Source organism: Bufo bufo, chromosome 4, assembly GCF_905171765.1.
Source record: "Bufo bufo chromosome 4, aBufBuf1.1, whole genome shotgun sequence".
NCBI classification, from domain to species: domain Eukaryota; kingdom Metazoa; phylum Chordata; class Amphibia; order Anura; family Bufonidae; genus Bufo; species Bufo bufo.
Window position 1 is genome coordinate 600,885,164 of NC_053392.1, and position 24,238 is coordinate 600,909,401.

Below are 24,238 nucleotides of genomic sequence, written 5' to 3' on the forward strand. Positions count from 1 at the left end.
CCCAGTAAGAGCCGTCCCGGATAAGCTATACAGCCATACTAAAATAGTATAGTGTCAATCAGCATTAGCTGCAGCTGACACCTGAAGATACCGGCTCTTACTTCACCAAGGCCAGAAACCTCGGTGACACATACCTTCCGTCAACGACGGACCCTTGCGCCTTCCTACATCTTGTATATATATGCTGATTTAATTAAATTGAACAAGTCCCCATAAAATATAATTCCAACCGTGTGGAAACTGAATATAGGGAAATGAACGATTGAGGCCTGACCCTTGATATCGAGTTAACACACACAGGTAAATCGTTACCCTAGCCTGTGTATTGGTGTACTGATCACCTATTTGCATTAAATTTAAAAGCCCCCTCCCAAAGAAAAAAATTGGAACTGAACTCTGTGTGTGGATATAATAAACAGATTTAGCCCTAATATGTTGTTCTCAATCACTGATATATATGGTTTGAAGAAGAAAAAAGTAAATTAAATATGTGAGATGACCTGACAGAGTTGCAACTAGTATTGCCACTAGATTGATGGTAGAACACGTGTTGGTACAGTTAGGCGTTGGCGTCTTCATAACTGCATCGGATCCTCCGCCAGTTCTAAATGCAAGCGGTCTTACATTTGGACCTTTTTCTAAGCCTGAAACAGGCGCCCACGTTACACCCACTTTTTTAGACCTGGCGTGAGCGGGGAGATGTCGCAGATTGCACAACTGACCGTTGCGCTGCAATCTGCGCCTAATATAGGTGTATTTACAGCATCATAAATGACCCCCTTTCTCTTTGCATCTGAACTACTGGAACCCTTTCTTGATACCACAGAGGCAAACTAAGTAAGCAAAGGTGCTGGTCTCTTGGCAGGAAAAGATGCCCCTTCCTTGCTGATAACTTATCCACTTGAAAGACCTGCTTCGGTTCCTTGTACACCTGAGGATTCTGTACACGTCGGTTCAGCTATGGACTCAGTAATAACACTTTGGCTTTCTTCCCTGCTAGGCCCAGCTGCACTACTGGATTCTTCTTGAAGACCTGTTGTAGAAATTCTTCTGCTGGATAAAGCAACTGATATAGCGGAATTGGCCTTTTTAAGCAGCTGTGAGGAAGGCTACCACTTGTGACAAGGAGCCATAGAAGAAATATGAATTTTGCTGGCTAGTGTTCCTGACAGAAGTTACGCTCTCATGCACATTTGGGCCTGGCTGTTGTATGTGAGAATATTTTCCTAAAGTGCCCTGCTGATCTGTAAGGATATTTTGAATAATGCTTAACAACCTCTTACATGAAGCATTGCTGTGGGGAAAAGGAGAAGAACTTTTACCAACTTGGAAAGCATGCCATGTTGATAAAGTCCAGTCACAGGATCTTTGATTAGTGACAAACACTGCTAAGCAGTTTGTCCATGTCTTTGACATCTATAACATTTGGAAATATGTTCATTATGGTGTGGATGTCCTCAATACTTGATGATAACTGCAGATCTGGATCAACAAATGATATACTTTTAAGTAGCAAACTGCAAAACACATACGGTCGTGTGCATGTAGCCTAACAGTGATGCTCAACCTGCGGCCCTTCAGCTTTTGTAAAACTATAACTCCCACCATGCTCTGCTGTAGAACGATAACTGTAAGCTGTCCGAGCATGCTGGGAGTTGTCGTTTTGCAACAGGTGGAGGGCCGCAGGTTGAGCATCCCTGCTTTATAATTTCACTGATGTACAATTAGAGCTAACATCTTGAACATGAAAATGGCTTCATCCTTGTGGGAATTCTCTGATATTTGATAAGACTTGATTTAATTCTATTACATTTTCCACATTCTGAACACTAAAACAGGTTTTACCTGTGTAAATTATCCTGTGTCTAACAAGATCTGCTTTTTGATTAACACGTTCACCAAATTCTGAACATTAAAATGGCTTCTTCCCTGTGTGAATTTTCTGATGTTTAACTAGATCTGATTTCTGATTAAAACATTTCCCACATTCTGAGCATGAAAATGGCTTCTCCCCTGTGTGAATTCTGTGATGTACAACAAGACTTGTTTTGTTAGTGAAAAATTTCCCACATTCTAAACAAGAAAATGGCTTCTCCCCTGTGTGAATTCTCTGATGTTTAACTAGACTGGGATAAACTGTAAAACATTTCCCACATTCAGAGCATGAAAATGGCTTCTCCCCTGTGTGAATTCTGTGATGTGCAACAAGACCTGCTTTCTTTGTGAAAGATTTCCCACATTCTAAACAAAAAAATGGCTTCTCCCCTGTGTGAATTCTCTCATGTATAACAAGTTGTGATTTATGGCTAAAACATTTTTCACAAGTTGAGCATGAAAATGGCTTCTCCCCTGTGTGACTTCTCTGATGTCTAACAAGTTGTGATTTATGATTAAAATGTTTTTCACATTCTGAGCATGAATATGGCTGCTCCCCTGTGTGCATTTTCTGATGAATAACAAGATGTGATTTATAGTTAAACCGTTTTTCACATTCTAAGCATGGAAATGGCTTCATCCCTGTGTGAATTCTCTCATGTATGACAAGATCTGATTTTTGGTTGAAACGTTTTTCACATATTGAACATGAAAATGGCTTCTCCCCTGTATGAACTGTCTGATGTTTAACAAGATCTAATTTATAGTTAAACCGTCTCCCACATTCTGAGCATGAAAATGGCTTCAACCCTGTGTGAATTCTCTCATGTATATTAAGATGTGATTTATGGTTAAAACATTTCCCACATTCTGAGCATGAAAATGGTTTCTCCCCTGTGTGAATTCTGTGATGTTTAACCAGATCTGATTTATAGTTAAGACATTTCCCACATTCTGAGCATGAAAATGGCTTCTCCCCTGTGTGAATTCTCTCATGTACAATAAGACGTGAATTACGGTTAAAACATTTCCCACATTCTGAGCATGAAAAAGTCTTCTTTCTTGTGTGAGTTCCTTGATGTTGAACATTTCTTCTGTGACTTTTAATTTGCTTAACAGTCTGTGAAAAATCAAAAGATTGAAATCCATCCAAAGGATCAGATGATAGATCTTTTGTGTCAAACACCAAGGGTACATCTGGGATAATGGCATACTTTTCATGTTTATCTTCCGTGACACTACAATCATCTGTTCTGAAATCTGATGATATCACATGTTTCTCTGAGCTCCTGGTAAAGTCATCTGCTAAGAATAAATCCAATTTTTATCATTTTTAAATAATAGAACCTTAAGATTGTATTAATATTTTCTAACATTTCTATATAAAAAAAATCCATACATTGAAGCTGAAAGCCCACCTTCTGTCTCACAGATGTTGTAAATATATTATTGGACATATACCACATACATATAAATAATACCGGCATATACTGAACATATAATGCTCTGTTCAGATCACATTTATGAGCTCTATTTAACATATATACACCCAGGATGTATACATTGAGCAGAGGTCTGTGACGAATACCATACAGTCACATTTAAAGGGTTATTCCTAGCTTGAACACTGGAGGGCATATCGCTAGGATCTCAGAGGTGGGACTTGCCCACAAAGTGCTGGAGGGCACACTGTGCATGCGCGGCCATCCTCCATTCATTCTGTTCACCCAGATCTGGCAACAAACAAAAATGGCCCTACTCATGGCCTGTGTTTGCATTGTTTGTATGTATGGTGTGTGACTAAAATTTTCAGCAAAGGTTAAAAAAAACAAAAAAAAAAACACCAACTATCTGGTGTTAAATCACTTCCCCTAATTGCCACAGAAACTGCAAGCACGGTTTGCGAGTGCAGCGAAGGTTGCTGAGTGAAGCAAAATCACAGATAAGTGCATAGCTTAACACTAGGCCATAGTTCAACACAAGGACATAAAAACCAAAAGTTTGATTTTATTTGTGCATTGTTTGCTTGATTCTAGCACAAGGATCAGCAACCTCCGGCACTCCAGATGTTCTGAAACTATAACTCCCAGAATGCTCTATTCACTTCTATGGGAAATATTAGAACAGCCGAGCATGTTTGCATGCTGGGAGTTGTAGTTTCACCACAGCTGGAGTGCCGAAGGTTGTTGATCCCTGTTCTAGCAAGTTCCCCAATTACAACAGTCAGGGGTTTAAATTTCAAATCATAGGTTTTCTTTTTCCTTACTGTTAATCCCAATTTAAACCTGTGCTCCATGGACAATGCTTCTAAGTGTGTGTCTTGTGCAATGTATGCAAGTCTTAAAGAGCCCTTTGAGGGTCAATACATTTGCATGGAAGCCCAGATTTTGGATCTAAATGCGCAGCTTGCAACATGCAGAAGCATTGCAAACCTAGAGAGAGGCTGTTAGGCCTGGGCCTTCTGCCACATTCTGAGCAGGAACTGTCTCACCCTGTCTCACCCATTCTTCAGCTCTTCATCATGTGATAGCCTTCACTGACCATAAAAATTTGACTTATATTCAGACTGCTCAGAGGCTCAATCCCAGACAAACTTGATGGTCACTTTTCTTTGCACGTTTTAACTTTCAGCTTAATTTCCGTTCGGCAGATAAGAACATTAAAGCCGATGCTCTTTACAGGTCCTTTGATGTTTCTGATGTTGAGGACAATCCACAACACATAACTGATCCTTCCAAAAGCATTTTGGTGGCGCCTGTCAAACTGTCTGAAGTACCCACAGGTAAGATTTTTGTTCCTGAAGCCCAATGTATTAAAGTCCTTCTATGGGGACATGCCCCAAAGACTGCCAGTCCTCATGGAGTTCAGGGAACTCAAAAATTCATTGCTCGTCATTACTGGTGGTCCTTCGTTAAAGATATTCAAGACTTTGTCTCCTATTGTAACCTATGCACGCAAAATAAGTCTTCTAAGTTAAAACCACCCAGTTTCCTCCTTCCTCAGCCTGTACCTGAAGTCCCTTGGCAATATATAGGAAACGACTTTATCACTGATCTTCCACCTCTAAGAGTTGCACAGTCATCTGGGTGGTAGTTGACCGTTTCTCTATAATAGCTCATACCCAGAGGTCGCACTAAATTTTTTCCAGAAGAGTAAAAATACTCCATTTAACAATTTTGAGGAGAAAATGCATAGGCCCACCTAACGTTATGAGGCTGATATTTCTGAAGGGAAACCATTGCTAGTCTCTCATGCAGAAATAAATGTAGACAATTTCACATTTATCCAACATCATACACTAAACATAAGACCACTGCCGCCATACACAGGGCCCACCTGACGCTGCCATACACAGGGCCCACCTGACGCTGCCATACACTGTTGTGCCTTTTCATAGGTAAATGCATTCAAATCTAATTCATTATTGTCAAAATGGATGTTCATTGCCTCTAAGAGCCATGCTCGACTATAGTTACAATTTTGTATGTCTTGAGTAGGCCAAATTAAGGTCACACAAAGGTTTCTACTTCAGTGTTATTTTTCTCATGAATGTACCAGTCTGAGAAGAGGCCTCTCCTTGTCTACTTTTAAATTTATGACGGGAGGTAAAGATAAGCTCTGTGCAGCTGGTGATAATTACCTATACAATTAGGCATTTATTAATGAAGCAAAATATATAATATGTATGTATTCATTTAATGAGCCTTAGTTAGTCCTTAGCATAAGACAATCAGTAGGACATATATATATTTGTTTATATTATATTGTTATATGTTACGAAGACATGTATCCAGTATATTATATATATATTTCTCATTAGGGGAATATCTGTCTCAAGAAGAGTGTCTGTGAAGATGTGTGTTTTGTAACAATTAATCACATCTTTGGTATGACAGAGGAGGTACTGATATCTCTGTGAGAAAACAAGCCATTTACGAGCCATAAATTAAGTGTGAGAAACATTCAAAAGAGACGCCTAGAGGTCTGTCTCTAATTGCTACAAGTGTCAGAATTAATCCCTATAGCTTTGAATTAAAGCTTCTAAGGTCAAAATGTATATTCAGACTTACATAAGTTAACCCTTTATGCTATGATGCAGATAGCTTATACAGCAGTGCCACCTAGGTATCAGTAGGTGACATTACAACAGTAGCAAAAGTGCATTATGGGTAAGGTTAGGATGTCACATTTTTATCAATGGTCACGCCCATCCGACAATGATTGGAAAGATCCAAACCAGGAAGGTGTGTCTAACTGATAAGTTTGGGATCATAAGCCATACACAGGAGGCAGAAAGAAAGAGAAAAAAAGAGAGAGAGGAGAGGAGAAGTGGAGGTCTATCTAGATGAAAGCCAGAATGAGATGTGCTATGATGGACTACCCAGCTTTCCTAGGAGCAGAAGTGAGATTCCTACTAGGACTTGGTAAGAGACACAGAAAATGATATTTCATTTTATTAAGACTAATTTGATAGTGTGGGTGAAATTATACCATCTAGATTGGCGAATAAATAAATAATTAAATTAATTGATTATCTCCATATTGAGATGTAGTCTTAGGATATTGTGAGGCTTCATTCTACCTGCAGAAGAATCTAGACTCATAATCTAGCAAAGCATTAAATAATTGCATATATATATATATATATATATATATATATATATATATATATATTAATAGAACATTCTTCGCCAAGCTAAGGGATGGATTCCCACAGGAAGGACTTATTTCAAGTCCTTCCATTTAAGATATGGTCTAGCAAGATCCTAGATCCCTGTTATTTGTCTTAATAGTCTTACCAAAGTTATATATTTGAAAATAGTCCAGGATGGGGCGGAAGGATACAGTTATCTCTTCTAAGTTATATCCTTGAATGGATTTGCCCATGCCTGAAGTCATGTGATGTGTAGTTGGTTAGGGGGGCAGAATGTATTTAGCATTCTATATTGATGTCTAGGATTAGACAGGCCCATCTTGAGATCATGAGGTTTTCTCTGAACAGAAGTAATATATATAACTTCTGTTCATATTTTGATATCCTAACCTAATAATAGCTTGTGTATAATGTGACAAGTTATTTCCACTCACATGTATTGTTAAGCTTGTAATGCTTTATATTAACGCTATATATATTCATTTGCATGTATCATTGTGTTTATTTACTTATATATGTTTATAATCTTGTAACCAATAAATCTGCATATTTTTATAATACCTGTGTATTATTGTATAATGCAGAACTACATTTTATCATTAACATAATCTCACGTCAAAAAGAACTTATTTATCTGAGGAAATAGTCGGACTCAGATGTGAATTGTATCAATTAGGTTGTCTACAATTCACCAGGTCATGATTTTAAGAATTTATGACAAATTTTATAAATTTAATTTTTTTATGATTAATAATTTTTATGACCATAATTAATAATTCTTTATTGAATTATTACCCACCGACATAAATGGAGGCCCCAGCGAGATTGATTGATGAGATGACATATTAATGATAAATTGTCATGTATATTGTTGCTGGCATTAGAATGTTACAGCCAGATCACGTTTACAACCCTTAGAAGGGCGTGGTATATACAGTCAATATGAATGTCCTGGTACTGAAGGGGTTAAGCCCATACCAGAACCGCAGATGAGTTGTTGCAGTAAAGTGTTATTACACGAATGCAACCAGTGCATGACATGTAAATCAACTCAGGAGTTGTTTGTCTATGCTAAACATAATTGATGTTTTTGTATCGCCAGAAATTAATAGTAAATTGTCCCAAGATAGGGAACAGATGTAGGTCTCATTAGCCTATGCGGTACAGGGTCCGGTTCTAGTCCTTTGTTTGACTCAGAAACCTTCCTATTAATTCCTGGCCAGTTAACTCCCATAGTTGGAGATTTACCCCCATATACAGGGAGGTTGAGTTTAGTAGCTCAGTGCGTTACAGGATAATAGAGGAACTTTATACATAAAGTCTGACCCAATGTTATTGATAAATAGAATCTATAAGAAAACAGTTTTAAACAGGTTAATTGCTATGTATGCTAATGTAACCATGCTTTCTTATAGGATCCTAATGTACAATCTGCCATTGCCGCAGATATGATAATCCCCTAAGGGGGGAATTGTTTTTTTATCTCACTCTGATTAATCTTTTCAGATTTTTTAGTTTTATTTGTTTGTGAATTATTATTTTTTTAGCAGAGTACCTAGAACCTGCTAATTTGTTTTAGTAGTAAAGAGCGCAAAACTGTATTTAAATAGCTCTGTTAACTAACCCTAATTGCCTTAAAAAGTCTCCTAAGGGAGGGGTGAGGAGTACATTCCTTAAGTTTAGATACATGTCAGTGAAAAGGTCAGAGGTCGCAGAGCTGCGCTGCGAGCTGATTTCTTAAGTCAGCCTAATGAAAAGGAAGAGTAAGATTCTCCCAACTTCATTGAAAGTAAATTCTTTATCTCATAAAGTGAATAAAGAGTAAAAGAAAAGTTGTTTAATACTTCGCTGACATAGGAATGTCCAGTAAACGAAGCAAACAGCTTCATTAAATTAATAATTATAGCAAGTCAATAAATGATTAATGATATTGATTACTAATCAAATTTTTCCACAGGATCATTAACATAATGTTTGTGTAGAGTTTTATTTCAGTGCCAAAAACGCCAAGAGTTGAACTAAGATTGAAAAATCTAAAATTTGAAGATGGAGACACATCATAAATTTCATATGATTGGTGATGGTATCGTATGACTGAAAATAGACTGAACAGTTATACTAACCATATTGTTTGTCTATCAATTGTGACTAACTTGTCGTCACTGTATTCCATGCAGATATATGGACGCATATATATTACTCTGTTTCGAGGTAGTCTCAAAGTATTGATTGGGTTATTATCCTAAATAAGCATAATACCTAAGGCTGCATTAGCCTAGCAGAGGAAGAATAGTTATATCTATTCACGGTACCCTGTAGTTTGTTTTTCTTTGAAAAAAAAATATATAAAAGTCCTCAACTTGCTGTTGGCTAAAGTATGGCATATGTCAAAGGCCTAAAATAGGCAGGTATATGTTTGATAAAGTTTTGCTGCGTTGTTACTCATACTGTCTGTTGTTTTCTTAAGCTTAGATGGTGGCCCAAGATGGGATCACGTGTTGATGGAAGGACAGATGGCGGAATCCTAAAAGTCTTTATATCCGGAACCAAGAGAACCTGAGGTCAAGGTTATCCGTGACGCAAGAGACGTCCAGTCGGAGCCAACCCAGATGTATCCAAGACGTATCCAGGAGGGACAAGTGGGCAGAGCCCCAGGAGATTCGACAGCCGCTGCAAAAGTACATCACACCAATGCAACATGACAAAGTATTCGAGATCGCAGATATGAAGATATGATGCCAAGCACTGCTTGCTAATTCGAGTTGCCAAGTTGCTGACAAGCCAGGAAGCTATTACTTCGAGGACCAAAGAAAGATCTTAACTAGAGACACGTTTCCAGAAAGTCCAGAAAACGACCGAAACGTCTTTCTCTCTACAGTGGTCATAAAAGAAAAGAACGAAACAATTGTATAATATGCGTTCTATAAACCGACACGTTTATCACTACTACAAGGAACGTAACACACTTGTAGTTAAACTAATCATAAAGTTTGTACGCTAGATTTGTGTCGTAAAAGTACACACAAAATTGTGATAAATTTATTCCAAGATAAAACTTGCATTCCCCAATGCATAATGATTTGGAGCATTTAGCCCTTTATTGCATTTCAGCCTATTCAACCTTCTAATAACGAAATTGAATATGCTGAAAAGGGGGGATTTGTTGTGCCTTTTCATAGGTAAATGCATTCAAATCTAATTCATTATTGTCAAAATGGATGTTCATTGCCTCTAAGAGCCATGCTCGACTATAGTTACAATTTTGTATGTCTTGAGTAGGCCAAATTAAGGTCACACAAAGGTTTCTACTTCAGTGTTATTTTTCTCATGAATGTACCAGTCTGAGAAGAGGCCTCTCCTTGTCTACTTTTAAATTTATGACGGGAGGTAAAGATAAGCTCTGTGCAGCTGGTGATAATTACCTATACAATTAGGCATTTATTAATGAAGCAAAATATATAATAATATGTATGTATTCATTTAATGAGCCTTAGTTAGTCCTTAGCATAAGACAATCAGTAGGACATATATATATTTGTTTATATTATATTGTTATATGTTACGAAGACAACATGTATCCAGTATATTATATATATATTTCTCATTAGGGGAATATCTGTCTCAAGAAGAGTGTCTGTGAAGATGTGTGTTTTGTAACAATTAATCACATCTTTGGTATGACAGAGGAGGTACTGATATCTCTGTGAGAAAACAAGCCATTTACGAGCCATAAATTAAGTGTGAGAAACATTCAAAAGAGACGCCTAGAGGTCTGTCTCTAATTGCTACAAGTGTCAGAATTAATCCCTATAGCTTTGAATTAAAGCTTCTAAGGTCAAAATGTATATTCAGACTTACATAAGTTAACCCTTTATGCTATGATGCAGATAGCTTATACAGCAGTGCCACCTAGGTATCAGTAGGTGACATTACAACAGTAGCAAAAGTGCATTATGGGTAAGGTTAGGATGTCACATTTTTATCAATGGTCACGCCCATCCGACAATGATTGGAAAGATCCAAACCAGGAAGGTGTGTCTAACTGATAAGTTTGGGATCATAAGCCATACACAGGAGGCAGAAAGAAAGAGAAAAAAGAGAGAGAGAGGAGAGGAGAAGTGGAGGTCTATCTAGATGAAAGCCAGAATGAGATGTGCTATGATGGACTACCCAGCTTTCCTAGGAGCAGAAGTGAGATTCCTACTAGGACTTGGTAAGAGACACAGAAAATGATATTTCATTTTATTAAGACTAATTTGATAGTGTGGGTGAAATTATACCATCTAGATTGGCGAATAAATAAATAATTAAATTAATTGATTATCTCCATATTGAGATGTAGTCTTAGGATATTGTGAGGCTTCATTCTACCTGCAGAAGAATCTAGACTCATAATCTAGCAAAGCATTAAATAATTGCATATATATATATATATATATATTAATAGAACATTCTTCGCCAAGCTAAGGGATGGATTCCCACAGGAAGGACTTATTTCAAGTCCTTCCATTTAAGATATGGTCTAGCAAGATCCTAGATCCCTGTTATTTGTCTTAATAGTCTTACCAAAGTTATATATTTGAAAATAGTCCAGGATGGGGCGGAAGGATACAGTTATCTCTTCTAAGTTATATCCTTGAATGGATTTGCCCATGCCTGAAGTCATGTGATGTGTAGTTGGTTAGGGGGGCAGAATGTATTTAGCATTCTATATTGATGTCTAGGATTAGACATGCCCATCTTGAGATCATGAGGTTTTCTCTGAACAGAAGTAATATATATAACTTCTGTTCATATTTTGATATCCTAACCTAATAATAGCTTGTGTATAATGTGACAAGTTATTTCCACTCACATGTATTGTTAAGCTTGTAATGCTTTATATTAACGCTATATATATTCATTTGCATGTATCATTGTGTTTATTTACTTATATATGTTTATAATCTTGTAACCAATAAATCTGCATATTTTTTATAATACCTGTGTATTATTGTATAATGCAGAACTACATTTTATCATTAACATCATCTCACGTCAAAAAGAACTTATTTATCTGAGGAAATAGTCGGACTCAGATGTGAATTGTATCAATTAGGTTGTCTACAATTCACCAGGTCATGATTTTAAGAATTTATGACAAATTTTATAAATTTAATTTTTTTATGATTAATAATTTTTATGACCATAATTAATAATTCTTTATTGAATTATTACCCACCGACAACACAGGGCCCACCTGACGCTGCCATACACAGGGCCCACCTGACGCTGCCATACACAGGGCCCACCTGACGCTGCCATACACAGGGCCCACCTGACGCTGCCATAGACAGGGCCCACCTGACGCTGCCATACACAGGGCCCACCTGACGCTGCCATACACAGGGCCCACCTGAAGCTGCCATACACAGCGCCCACCTGACGCTGCCATACACAGCGCCCACCTGACGCTGCCATACACAGCGCCCACCTGACATTACATATTATATACATATTACAGACACAGCTCTACCACATGTTCACTACACAGATAGTTTACTATATACACATTGCACACAGAGCTCTGCTACATGTCCATTACACAGATGGAACTACTGTGTGCACACACATAAAGCTATACAATAGACTGGTTACACTGACATTGCCCTGCTTTATACACACCTTTCATACATAAAGTACCTCTGCATTCTCCACCAGCACAGTCCTACACAGATCCTGTGTTATCCTAACTCCTCCCACACACATGGCTGATCACATGACTGTGACATCACCACAGGTCCTGTAACCACAATGTAGTGTTTAGTCCAGACTCTGAAGCTGCTCCTGGTGAGAAAGAGATGTCCGTGAGGGGCGGAGCTTCTCCGGAGAGGGGCTTCATGTGTGCCGGACCTGGCAGCTTCTGATACAGAGCTCCTGACTAGAAAAAGACCAGGCGTAAAATTATGCATGAGTCTTTTTCCAGGGATTAAAATGGCCTGAACAGGCGTCTATGGCGCTTGTACAGGCATTATTGCGACCTCTGCTCATACCTCCATCTGGTCTACCTTCTGCTCCTCGTTTGGCTGAACTGTTCCTGCTCCATATCTTCAGATTACATGGATTTCCTCTCCACATCATTTCTGATAGGGGTGTCCAATTCACTTCTCTTTTTCGGAGAGCATTATGCAAACTACTGGATGTCACATTAGATTTTTCTTCAGCCTATCATCCTCAATTAATGGACAAGTGAAGCGAGTCAATCAAATTCTCACTGGATTCTTGCGGCACTTCACTAATGCCCATCAAGATGACTGGGTCGTCCCCCTGTCCTGGGCTGAATATTCACACAATAATCAAGTCAGTGATGCTACAGGTAAATCTCCATTTTTTCGCCACCCTAATATTGCTCTTCCAGTGTCCGCTTCCTCTGGGGTACCAGCCGCAGATGCCTCTGTTGAAGAATTCTGATTGAATAGCAGGAACTCTCTCAAAAAAAGCCATGGGTCAGATGAAGAGAAACGCGGATAAGAGATGCAGGAATCCTTCTCAATTCTCACCTGGAGACAAGGTATGGCTCTCCTCTAAGAACATTCGTCTCAAACTTCCATCTTATACCTTGGCTCCTCGCTTCCTCGGTCCCTTTCCTGTCATAAAGAAGATTAACCCTGTGTGCTACAAACTCACACTGCTAGCATCTCTTCATATTCCTAACTCTTTCCATGTTTCATTACTCAAGCCTGCTGTATTTAACAGATTCTGTAAAGGTGCCTCTGAGAAACCTTCTTCAGTTACCAAGGATGATGGATATGAGATCAAGGACAATCTGGACAAAAAATTCTGAGTTAAAACATTCTATTTAGTTGACTAGAAAGGATACGGTCCTGAAAAGAGATCCTGAGAACCTGAGAAAACATTGATGCTCCTCTTCTTCTCAAAGGGGGAGGCATAAGGAAGGGGATACTGTTAAACCTGGGCCTTCTTCCATACCTCCCGCTGTCTCACCTGTCATATCCCCATCATCTCCTGCCTCGTTGCTGTCTCTGCCAGATGTGGCAGGTGCGTGCCTGCCAGACGCATACTCTGGCCACCCTGCCTACATGCTCCATCCCATGCTGGCATTCCCTTTGTTGGCTACAGGCTCTACAGTGGGCACAGGCCGCACCTTAATGGGGAGGGTGCAGCTGCGCTGGGTAAAAATGGTTAAGACGGCTGGAGGACCTTTTAATGGGGGGGCTGAGGTTAGTGAGGGAGGTGACTGGTCATAACTGTAAACCCATTAAAAACAGCTGCTGATGACATGACGAAGCACAGACTGCACGAAACAGCTGTCACCACTCAGTGATGTTGCCCACATACCTGACTTGTATGGATATTTTATTGCAATAAAGGTCCACAATTATGTGCAAGTGGTGAGCGCTGCTGATTTATTTTCATGGAAATTAACCTGTTACAAACCAGCAATATAAAACAAGACACCCAAAAAAAAAATCTCAATATTCACTCTCTGGCAGGTGAATTTGGGAAATTAAACATAGAAACATAGAAACATAGAATGTGTCGGCAGATAAGAACCATTTGGCCCATCTAGTCTGCCCAATATACTGAATACTATGGATAGCCCCCGGCCCTATCTTATATGAAGGATGGCCTTATGCCTATCCCATGCATGCTTAAACCCCTTCACTGTATTTGCAGCTACCACTTCTGCAGGAAGGCTATTCCATGCATCCACTACTCTCTCAGTAAAGTAATACTTCCTTATATTACTTTTAAACCTTTGCCCCTCTAATTTAAAACTGTGTCCTCTTGTGGTAGTTTTTCTTCTTTTAAATATGCTCTCTTCCTTTACCGAGTTGATTCCCTTTATGTATTTAAAAGTTTCTATCATATCCCCTCTGTCTCTTCTTTCTTCCAAGCTATACATATTAAGGTCCTTTAACCTTTCCTGGTAAGTTTTATCCTGCAATCCATGTACTAGTTTAGTAGCTCTTCTCTGAACTCTCTCTAGAGTATCTATATCCTTCTGGAGATATGGCCTCCAGTACTGCGCACAATACTCCAAGTGAGGTCTCACCAGTGTTCTGTACAGCGGCATAAGCACTTCACTCTTTCTACTGCTTATACCTCTCCCTATACATCCAAGCATTCTGCTGGCATTTCGTGCTGCTCTATTACATTGTCTTCCCACCTTTAAGTCTTCTGAAATAATTACTCCTAAATCCCTTTCCTCAGATACTGAGGTCAGGACTGTGTCAAATATTCTATATTCTGCCCTTGGGTTTTTACGCCCCAGGTGCATTATCTTGCACTTATCCACATTAAATTTCAGTTTCCAGAGTTCTGACCATTCTTCTAGTTTTCCTAAATCCTTTTCCATTTGGCGTTTCCCTCCAGGAACATCAACCCTGTTACATATCTTTGTGTCATCAGCAAAAAGACAAACCTTACCAGCGAGGCCTTTTGCAATATCACTTATGAAGATATTAAACAAAATCGGTCCCAGTACAGATCCCTGTGGAACCCCACTGGTAACATTACCTTGTTTTGAATGTTCTCCATTGACTACAACCCTCTGTTGTCTGTCACTCAGCCACTGCCTAATCCACTCAACAATATGGGAGTCCATGCTCAATGACTGCAGTTTATTGATAAGTCTTCTATGTGGGACAGTGTCAAAAGCCTTACTAAAATCTAGATATGCGATGTCTACTGCACCTCCACCGTCTATTATTTTATTCACCCAGTCAAAAAAATCTATAAGATTTGTTTGACATGATCTCCCTGAAGTAAACCCATGTTGTTTTTCATCTTGCAATCCATGGGATTTTAGATGTTCCACAATCCTATCCTTTAATAGGGTTTCCATTAATTTGCCTACTATTGATGTCAGACTCACTGGTCTATAGTTGCTCGATTCCTCCCTACTACCTTTCTTGTGAATGGGCACGACATTTGCCAATTTCCAATCTTCCGGGACGACTCCTGTTACTAATGATTGGTTAAATAAATCTGTTAATGGTTTTGCCAGCTCACCACTAAGCTCTTTTAATAATTTTGGGTGTATCTCATCAGGCCCCTGTGACTTATCTGTCTTCACCTTAGACAGCAAACTTAGAACATCTTCCTCTGTAAAGATACATGCATCAAACGATTTAATAGTCATTCTTTCTAGTGGAGGTCCTTCTCCTTTTTCTTTTGTAAAAACTGAACAGAAGTATTCATTAAGGCAGTCGGCTAGCCCTTTATTCTCTTCTACATACCTTCCGTCCTTTGTTTTTAATTTAGTTATTCCTTGTTTTAATTTCCTTTTTTCATTTATATATCTGAAGAATGTCTTATCCCCTTTTTTCATAGACTGAGCTAGTTTTTCTTCTGCCTGCGCTTTAGAAGTTCTTATAACTTGCTTGGCCTCTCTCTGCCTAATCTTGTAGATTTCCTTATCTTCATTGCTTCATGTAACATAAAATATATGTTCACAAATGCCAGTCTAGCAAGCAGAATGGGGGAACTGGAGGCTTTGGTACTAGAAGAGCACATGGATGTAGTTGGTGCGGCTGAGATTCTTCATACGACTGGGCTGCTACTATTAAGGGTTTTACACTCTTTAGGAAACACAAGGCCAATGGAAAAGGCAGTGGCATGTGCCTGTATGTCAGGAGTGATATGAAGTCGGGTGTAAAAGAGGCAATTGTGGGTGAGGATGTTAAAACCTTCTGGGTGGAACTACAAAGAGATACCCCCTAACTTCACAGAGGAGATAGAAATTCAGCTGTATAACTAAATAGATAGGGCTGCACGGTCTGGTACAGTGATCATAATGGAACATTTAAATTTCTCAGACATTGACTGGGGCCATGATTCTGCCTCAACTACAAAGGGAGAAGGATAATGCCCTTAGGTTTACCCCAAAGCTAAATCTATTGGTTGACACAGTAGTTACACAACCACTGGCATAACACAGTCACATATATTTCACCCTCAATTGGGTGGAGTGGCTCTGGTCCAGCGGCTGTAAAGCACTCCCAAAACTATTCTTTGGGTAGGTGTTTTGAGGCTTGTTGGATGTGGTCAGGTTGAAGAAGATCTCGGGGTCAGTGTTAAACAAACTTTAATGTATGTGCTTGCACATCCATTCGTTAGGAAAAAAAAGAAACTGTGGAGACACCCGGTATCGGTAACAATTGTGTGCCAGTAAAAGAAAACCTGTCGGAAAGTACAATATGTGACCCCCAAACTGCCACCACTACCTGACTATACAATAAGTAATCAGTAGCCAGTGAAGGAGCAGAATCTGTGAGTCTTCTCTGCTTTATGTAGTCGTTACTACTCACCTGGGTGGTTATCGGTGGGAATGTCCTCTATGATCTGCTCATTACTCCTCACATATGTATCTTCAGCCTTAATATTGTTCAGATCATAACCCAGATTTAAAAGCTGTGAAACAGAAATGGTAAAAGTCAGCAGACTGATGGAGAAGTCGAGTGGAATGTTTGATGTGACCAGAAAAGATTATTACAATGACACAAAGTAATGAAATGACAGCAGAGTTATCTGTTATGGTGTTAATCTGTGCCTACAGCTCCTCTCGTTCCAGCTGGTGGGCAGGCCTTCTGCTCCTAGAAGTCGCATGACACTGCAAAGTGCAAACATACATTTATCTTGTCATGTATGTAAGATGATGTATATTTCTGCTGATCTGAGATAACATATCTCACAGCCACCGCTAGATGAAAGCACAGATATGTGAAGCTGACACGCTAGCCACCCCTGGAACCCCGAAGCAAAAAGGAACAACTACCAAAAGCAGGCCAGATGTAAGAGTGTTGTAGCGCAAGTCCGGTAGAGGTAACTTGTCTAAAAGGACTTAAGTATTCCACGTTCAGGAGTTTGCCTTAGCATACCAAATTACAGTTTGGCCCACTGTGAGAATCTCCAAATCCCAAAGTGGATCCTGTGGAAGTGTACTGTAAGTACAGCAACCTGTTCAAAGAATGGAGCATAAGAGTTTGCCTGCCGTTAGGGTGAACCGCCCTGTTTGTTGCCAGAAGTAAATTATACACCCCGTGCCTGGAAGCTTATGTGTATCAGTCAGCTAGAGAAGTGCGGTAATTAGGAAAAATGCTCTCAAGAATCTATTCTGCCTGTTAACTAAGATCGCAGCTGTAAGATGTGTGAAATCTGTGGAAATTATGCTTGTGAAACATCTGCTGGTCCATGCATGCTGAACCTGTGATTAATGTACCAGAAACATAATCTTTAGTGAAGATTTTTTTTATGTTAACCTGGACTCTTTATTTCTTACATTACATTTGCACCTCAAGGTGCTGGCATCATGACAACTGGGACCTTGCCTTGCACCATAAAATATCAAGAGCACCTTGACCACCATCAGACAGGAGAACCCCAGGACCAGAGTACTACACCCACTCGCGCCCCTGCTGCCCAGTCACTGCACATGCAAGAACTCAAATTTCTACAAGCCATGGGAAGATCCATAGGTTCTATATGCTAGTTTCATACAAAGACCACTTGCTGCCTAACCTGACCCTTGCCTGATCTCCATTCTGACCCTGAGCTGCATGCCCTGACAAAGGACTGTTTATTGGACTGCGTGTATTCTGCCTGTCCTGACCCTGTGGGTAAGCAATACCTTGCACAGAAACTACTTCAAGTGGAGCAGCCTAGTGGTTCCCTTGTAGCATAGTCCAGATCTCTGTACTAGGGGTAAAGGGTGAAGATCGGGGGAAGGGAAGGGAGGTCCACTTATATAACATCCTTTGGACAACAACCAAGTCGAATCTGTTCACAAGACAAAGTGGATTCACGTGTGCCATGTTTCACTATCTGACCCAAAAATATCTGCAGGTCTCCTTTTTTTAAGCATCTAGCTGGTTCCTTATTCCAACCAGCAGTCTCTACCGACCAGAAAACTGTGAGAAGATCCAGATGGCATGCAAGGTCTATAGTTAGCTGTAATCCTGCCATCTCTACCTTTCTCATTATACAAGGATAAAACATATAATACTGGTTTATAAAACAAGACTGAATACAAGATCTTCACAGCACTTCTACAGATCATAGGAAACCTTTCATGAGACCTTATTTCTATCTACCTGATCATCATATGGAACATTTTGATGTTCTTCTGAACCATCCTGTAGAAGAAGAGGGCTGGGACATCTCTCCAGTGTTGTTCTCTCTTCTTTAACTGTAGGAAAGACATAAAGTGACTTAATTCCAGTGATGTAGCAATAGGGGTCGCAAATTCCGACCGGTCCCCTAAACCAGGGGGACCCCCTTGCCAGTGGCGCAATGCAGATTACCGTCTTATAAAGCGAATACTAGTGAGTGCTTCCATTATTGAAGTGTTCACTAGTCTGCAAAAGGTAGGAGGAGCACTCCTCCTCCCAGGTCTTTTCTGGCCAGTGCCAGACTTTGTAATGTGGGCACTATGAACTGACGCTGTACGCATGCCTAAAGAAGAACAGGTACAGCGGCTGCAGAAGAGACTGCTGGACCTGGATAGTAGTGGCGGAGCAGGAAAGGTAAGTTAATTTATTTAAGGTCAAATATGGGGCTCTGACATGGAGGTCTACAGGTGATCTGATCTGAGGTCTGATATGGGGGTCTATGAGGTCAATCTAATGGGGGTCGGATCTAAGGTCTGATATTGGGCAAGGGACGGATCTCCCTCGGCTGTCACATGAGGATTGTAATGCTTCTGGATGCCCCCTTACAATTAGAGGAATTAGAACAGGCAGTGAGATCCATGGCTAATGATAAGGCCCCGGGACTGGATAATCTCCCTGTTGAGATATATAAAGATCTCGTGGACACACTACTTCCTGAATTGATGGCAGTGTTTAATTATTCCCCTGAGGTAGGCTACTTACCTGAATCAATGCAAGAAGCACTGATAGTGGCCCTCCCCAAACCGGGAAAAGATCTGAAACTGCCAGACTCTTATACACCTATTCCACTGCTGTCCACGGATGTCAAGATACTGGCTAAGGTCCTGGCTACGCGCCTCTCCAAAGTAATACTATCTGTTATTAATCCAGACCAGACTGGATTCATGCCCCAAAAATCCACATCCATCAATATTCGAAGAGTCTTTACTAGTTTACAAATACCGGCAGATAATATGGGGGTGTGAACTGTTATGGGGAGAAACAGGAATACTGACACCTTTGTAGCTTGTGCGTCAGACTGTTGCTAGTTTATTTTGTAAGTTGTTCAAAAAAACAAACAAAACCAAAACAAACAATAGCCGTCTGGCTCCTGCCTATCTCACTCGGCAGCTCTAGCTACACTCATAACACAAAACACAAAGAGCGTTTTCAAGGGGAAAACAGAGCAACTTACAGTTCTTTTTTTTGATCAAGTAATTTTTATTTTGGTTTTACAAGAAAGTGCATTAAACAAATACACAACTATAACCCCTCCCCCCTCCTCCCCCCATCCCATCCCCCTTTCCCAAAGCACAGTCACTTGAAAGAAGAGTTCAGGTATGGTCCATAAATGTAAGTTCATGGTATTCTTTTTTAAGGCATCACCGTTTAATCTTCTGGGGCGGACCATATAACTTCATAGATTCCTATTATCCACACATAACTCTATGACGTAAGCATTTGAATATCAATCATCATCCAACAGTCTACCATTCAACCATATCAATTATCCTTTAAACCTTTCATTCCATTCAAAGTATACAGTCATCTCTAAGACAGCTCATAATATGAGATCCATGAAGACCAAACTGCTTCAAATTTTTTTTTCGAATCCCTTTTCAAGTAAACATATTCCTCCAATTTAATCAATGCATGTACCCTATTCACTACTTCTTGGCTGGTGGGCGCCATCTCATCTATCCAGTGAAATGCTATACACTTTCTTGCCTGGTACAGTACTCTCTTAATAGCCATTTTCCTTTTCCCCATAGTCCTAGGCACTTCCACAAGGCCCATTAAACAAATTAACGGGTTAACCTCCAAATCCACCTGAAAGACTCTATTGATGAATTCCAGCACCTCCACCCAATACCTCCTTAACCGTGGGCAGTTCCACATTAAATGGATCAAGTTTGCACCCGATACATTACAACGCGGACACTTATCATCATTCCTATAGCCCATTTTTAACAGTAATGTAGGTGTTCTATAAACCCTATGTAGGAGATACAATTGAGAAATCCTAGAAGATTCGCTCAGTGACAATGTTGGCAAATCCTTGAGTGTCTTCTCCCAATTCTCCTCCGTCAAGCCCTCAATATCCTTTTTCCATTTGTCATACAGCTGTAATGGATTGGATTTATCAATTTCCTCCCTGAGCGTGCTGTAATAGAGGGAAATCACCCCACCAGTGGTCCCTGCTCGTGCAGTATATTCATTGATAACACATCTAGCTGCCTGCCGTATCTTTCCCCTCTTTTCTTGGGTCTGAATAGCATGTCGTAACTGTAGATATACATAGAAACACCTATGGGGGATGTTGAACTCCTGCCTTAACACTTCAAAACCTTTCAGTGCCCCACCCATAAACAGTTGAGCCATCTTATTCAGCCCATATTGACTCCACTGCTGTACTCCACTAACCTTATCCAATTCAGGATATAAATGGTTTGGCCATATAGGCGTGTGTGTAATATACCCCGAAATATTCAATTTCTCTTTAGCTTTCCACCATATTTTATGTATCATGGATAACACAGGGTATTGAGCGCCATGGGAACGAAAAGATCCATCCTCCAAAGCAGACAATAAGCAAGTGCGTAATGTTAAATGCTGAGTAATACGGCCTGAGCTATTCAGTCTAGACTCATCTCCCCATCCCCTAAGATGCTGTAACTGGGTGTCATGGTCTTACCTTCTTGCTGTTCTCCTTCGTTTGACATGTGCTGGCGGCCATCTTGGTTTCTGGGTTTCTTGTAGCCTTCCACCCTGCGGCTCCTCCTTCCCACTGGGAGGAGCTGGATGCCTAGCTCATATATATAGGAGGTCTGTGGCTTCAGTTCCTTGCTTGGTCCTCCTGTGTTCACATGCTTCTAAGACTGCTGCTGCTTCTGGTTCCTGATCCTGGCTTCGTCTGACTACCCTGCTGGTTCCTGATCCTGGCTTCGTCTGACTACCCTGCTGGTTCCTGATCCTGGCTTCGTCTGACTACCCTTCTGGTTCCTGACCCCTGGCCTCTCAAAGACTCTGCTTCGGTTTCACCATCCGTTTGGACTTTTTCTTTACAGCTTTATTTTCAATAAAGCCTTCTTATTTTCACTTATCTCTTGTTGTACGTCTGGTTCATGGTTCCGTGACATTAGGACCAAGCCATGAATTCTGACGGTACAGGGCCATCCTCGCTACCCATGCTAGTTGCCAGACTTGATCAGCAGGATCACCTGTTGGGTTGGTTCGCTGTGGCGTTGCTAACCCTGCTTGAACGCACGGCTCATTTCGCTCCCGTTGCCGATGGGTCGGTTGTCGCTCCTACTGCCGCTCCGGTTGTTGCGCCAGAGTCTACCCCGACACCTGTTGTTGCGCCTGCGGTGTTTCGGGGTATGACCGGTTCTGCCCCTCTTCCACAGCGCTTTGGGGGAGAGCCAACTCAGTGCCGAGGTTTCCTTAACCAGGTGGGCATTTATTTCGAGTTGCTGCCACATGCCTTTCCTACTGAGAGATCAAAGGTGGGCTTCTTGATCTCGCTGCTCTCGGACAAGGCCTTGGCCTGGGCCAGCCCTTTATGGGAGAACAACAATCCGGTGGTTGCCGAGTTTTCCGGTTTTGTTGCTTCTCTTCGGAAGGTATTCGATGTGCCGGCTCGTGCTGCCTCTGCTGCGAAGCTCCTTATGTCCATCAGACAGGGTTCACGATCCGTAGCTGAATACGCCATTGAGTTTCGTACCCTGGCAGCAGAGGTGGGCTGGAATAATGAGGCTCTGGTCGCTGCTTTCTCTCATGGTCTCTCGGATGCCTTGAAGGATGAGGTTGCAGCTAAGGACCTACCAGTGGAGCTCGAGTCTCTTATTTCTTTCCTGATTCTGATTGACACCAGACTCAGGGAGAGACCTTCCTTTAAGGAGAGCCTGCGGAGGTCTTCTAACAGATTGGTGCCTACGTTTGCTGTCCCACCCGTGCCTCCCTCTCCTCCCACGCCTCCTGGGGATGACTTGTCTGGGGGTGAACCCATGCAGCTGGGGTTTGCTCGCCTGTCCGAGGGGGAGAGGGTACTCCGGAGACGCGAGGGCCGATGCATGTACTGTGGTCTCGGTGGGCATTTTCGGTTGGCATGTCCGAACCGTCCGGGAAAACGCTCGCACCTGAGATCCTGTCGGGGGCAGATCTTGGGTGGAGTCTCCTCGTCCCCGGTTTCCCGTGTTGACAAACCACTGATCACTGTTGTCCTCTCCTGGGTCGGGGGCTCGGTAACGACCCAGGCGTTGGTGGACTCTGGTGCTGGTGGTTTGTTCATTGATAGTGTGTTCGCTGCCGCCAATTCCATTCCTCTGCAGGCTCGAGGTTCCCCGCTGGCTCTTGAGGCGATAGACGGCAGACCCCTTCTGCCGCCACACGTGACTCATGAGACCCTTCCAGTGGGGATAGCCATTGGTGCCGTTCACAGAGAGTCGGTCTGCCTCCAGGTTATTTCGTCTCCACACTACTCGGTAGTCTTGGGGTACCCCTGGCTCCAGAAGCATAATCCGACTTTCGATTGGAGATCGGCCGAGATCCTCTCGTGGTCACCGCAGTGTGGGGCTAGTTGCATCCATGGGTCTGTCAAGTTGCTGTGTACTTCCTCGGACTCTCTGTTGCCTCCTGAATACGAGGAGTACCGGGATGTATTCGATAAGGTGCGCGCGGTTGCCCTACCTCCGCACCGCCCATACGATTGTGCCATAGAGTTACCACCTGGTGCCGTTCCTCCTCGTGGCAAAGTCTATCCACTGTCGGTAGCGGAGAATGAGGCCATGGAGGAGTACGTGAGGGAGGCGCTTTCACGCGGACACATTCGCAAATCCTCGTCCCCGGCAGGGGCTGGATTTTTCTTTGTGAAAAAGAAGGGCGGTGAGTTGAGGCCTTGCATCGATTACAGGGGTCTCAATCGCATCACGATCAAGAACGCTTACCCGATACCCTTGATTTCCGAGCTGTTCGATCGCCTTAAAGGGGCCACGGTCTTTACCAAACTCGACCTGAGGGCGGCATATAACCTGGTAAGGATCAAGGCGGGCGATGAGTGGAAGACCGCGTTTAACACCAGGACCGGTCATTATGAATCCTTGGTTATGCCCTTTGGGTTGTGCAATGCGCCCGCAGTCTTTCAGGAATTCATCAACGATGTTTTCCGTGACCTGTTGCAGCAGTGTGTGGTGGTCTATTTGGATGACATCTTGGTATATTCTGAATCCATGGAGGCCCACATTCTGGATGTCAGACGAGTGTTGCAACGGTTACGAGAGAACAAGCTGTTCGGTAAGCTTGAGAAATGCGAATTTCACCGATCCCAGGTAACCTTCTTAGGTTACATCATTTCCGCTGAGGGGTTCTCCATGGATCCTGAGAAGGTTTCGGCTGTCTTACAGTGGCCCCAGCCCAGTGGTCTTCGTTCCCTGCAGCGCTTTTTGGGCTTCGCCAATTATTATCGGAAGTTCATCAGGGACTTTTCCATGCTGGCCAAGCCTCTCACGGATCTGACCAGGAAGGGCAGTAATTCCCAGGTCTGGCCGCTCGAGGCCAT

The 24,238-nt window shown here is 41.6% G+C and overlaps 1 protein-coding gene across 1 annotated transcript in view; it reads right to left on the minus strand.

Moving 5' to 3' along the window:
* The window catches only part of LOC120999335 (oocyte zinc finger protein XlCOF7.1-like), a 49,428-nt gene that overhangs the window by 9,791 nt on the left and 15,399 nt on the right, over nt 1–24,238 (minus strand). The window contains exons 5-7 of the mRNA XM_040430203.1: nt 18,625–18,719; nt 16,843–16,945; nt 3,090–3,177 (exon numbers count right to left, since the gene is read on the minus strand). Of these exons, the coding sequence (XP_040286137.1) occupies nt 3,090–3,177; nt 16,843–16,945; nt 18,625–18,719 (286 nt within the window). The remainder of the gene's footprint in view (nt 1–3,089; nt 3,178–16,842; nt 16,946–18,624; nt 18,720–24,238) is intronic.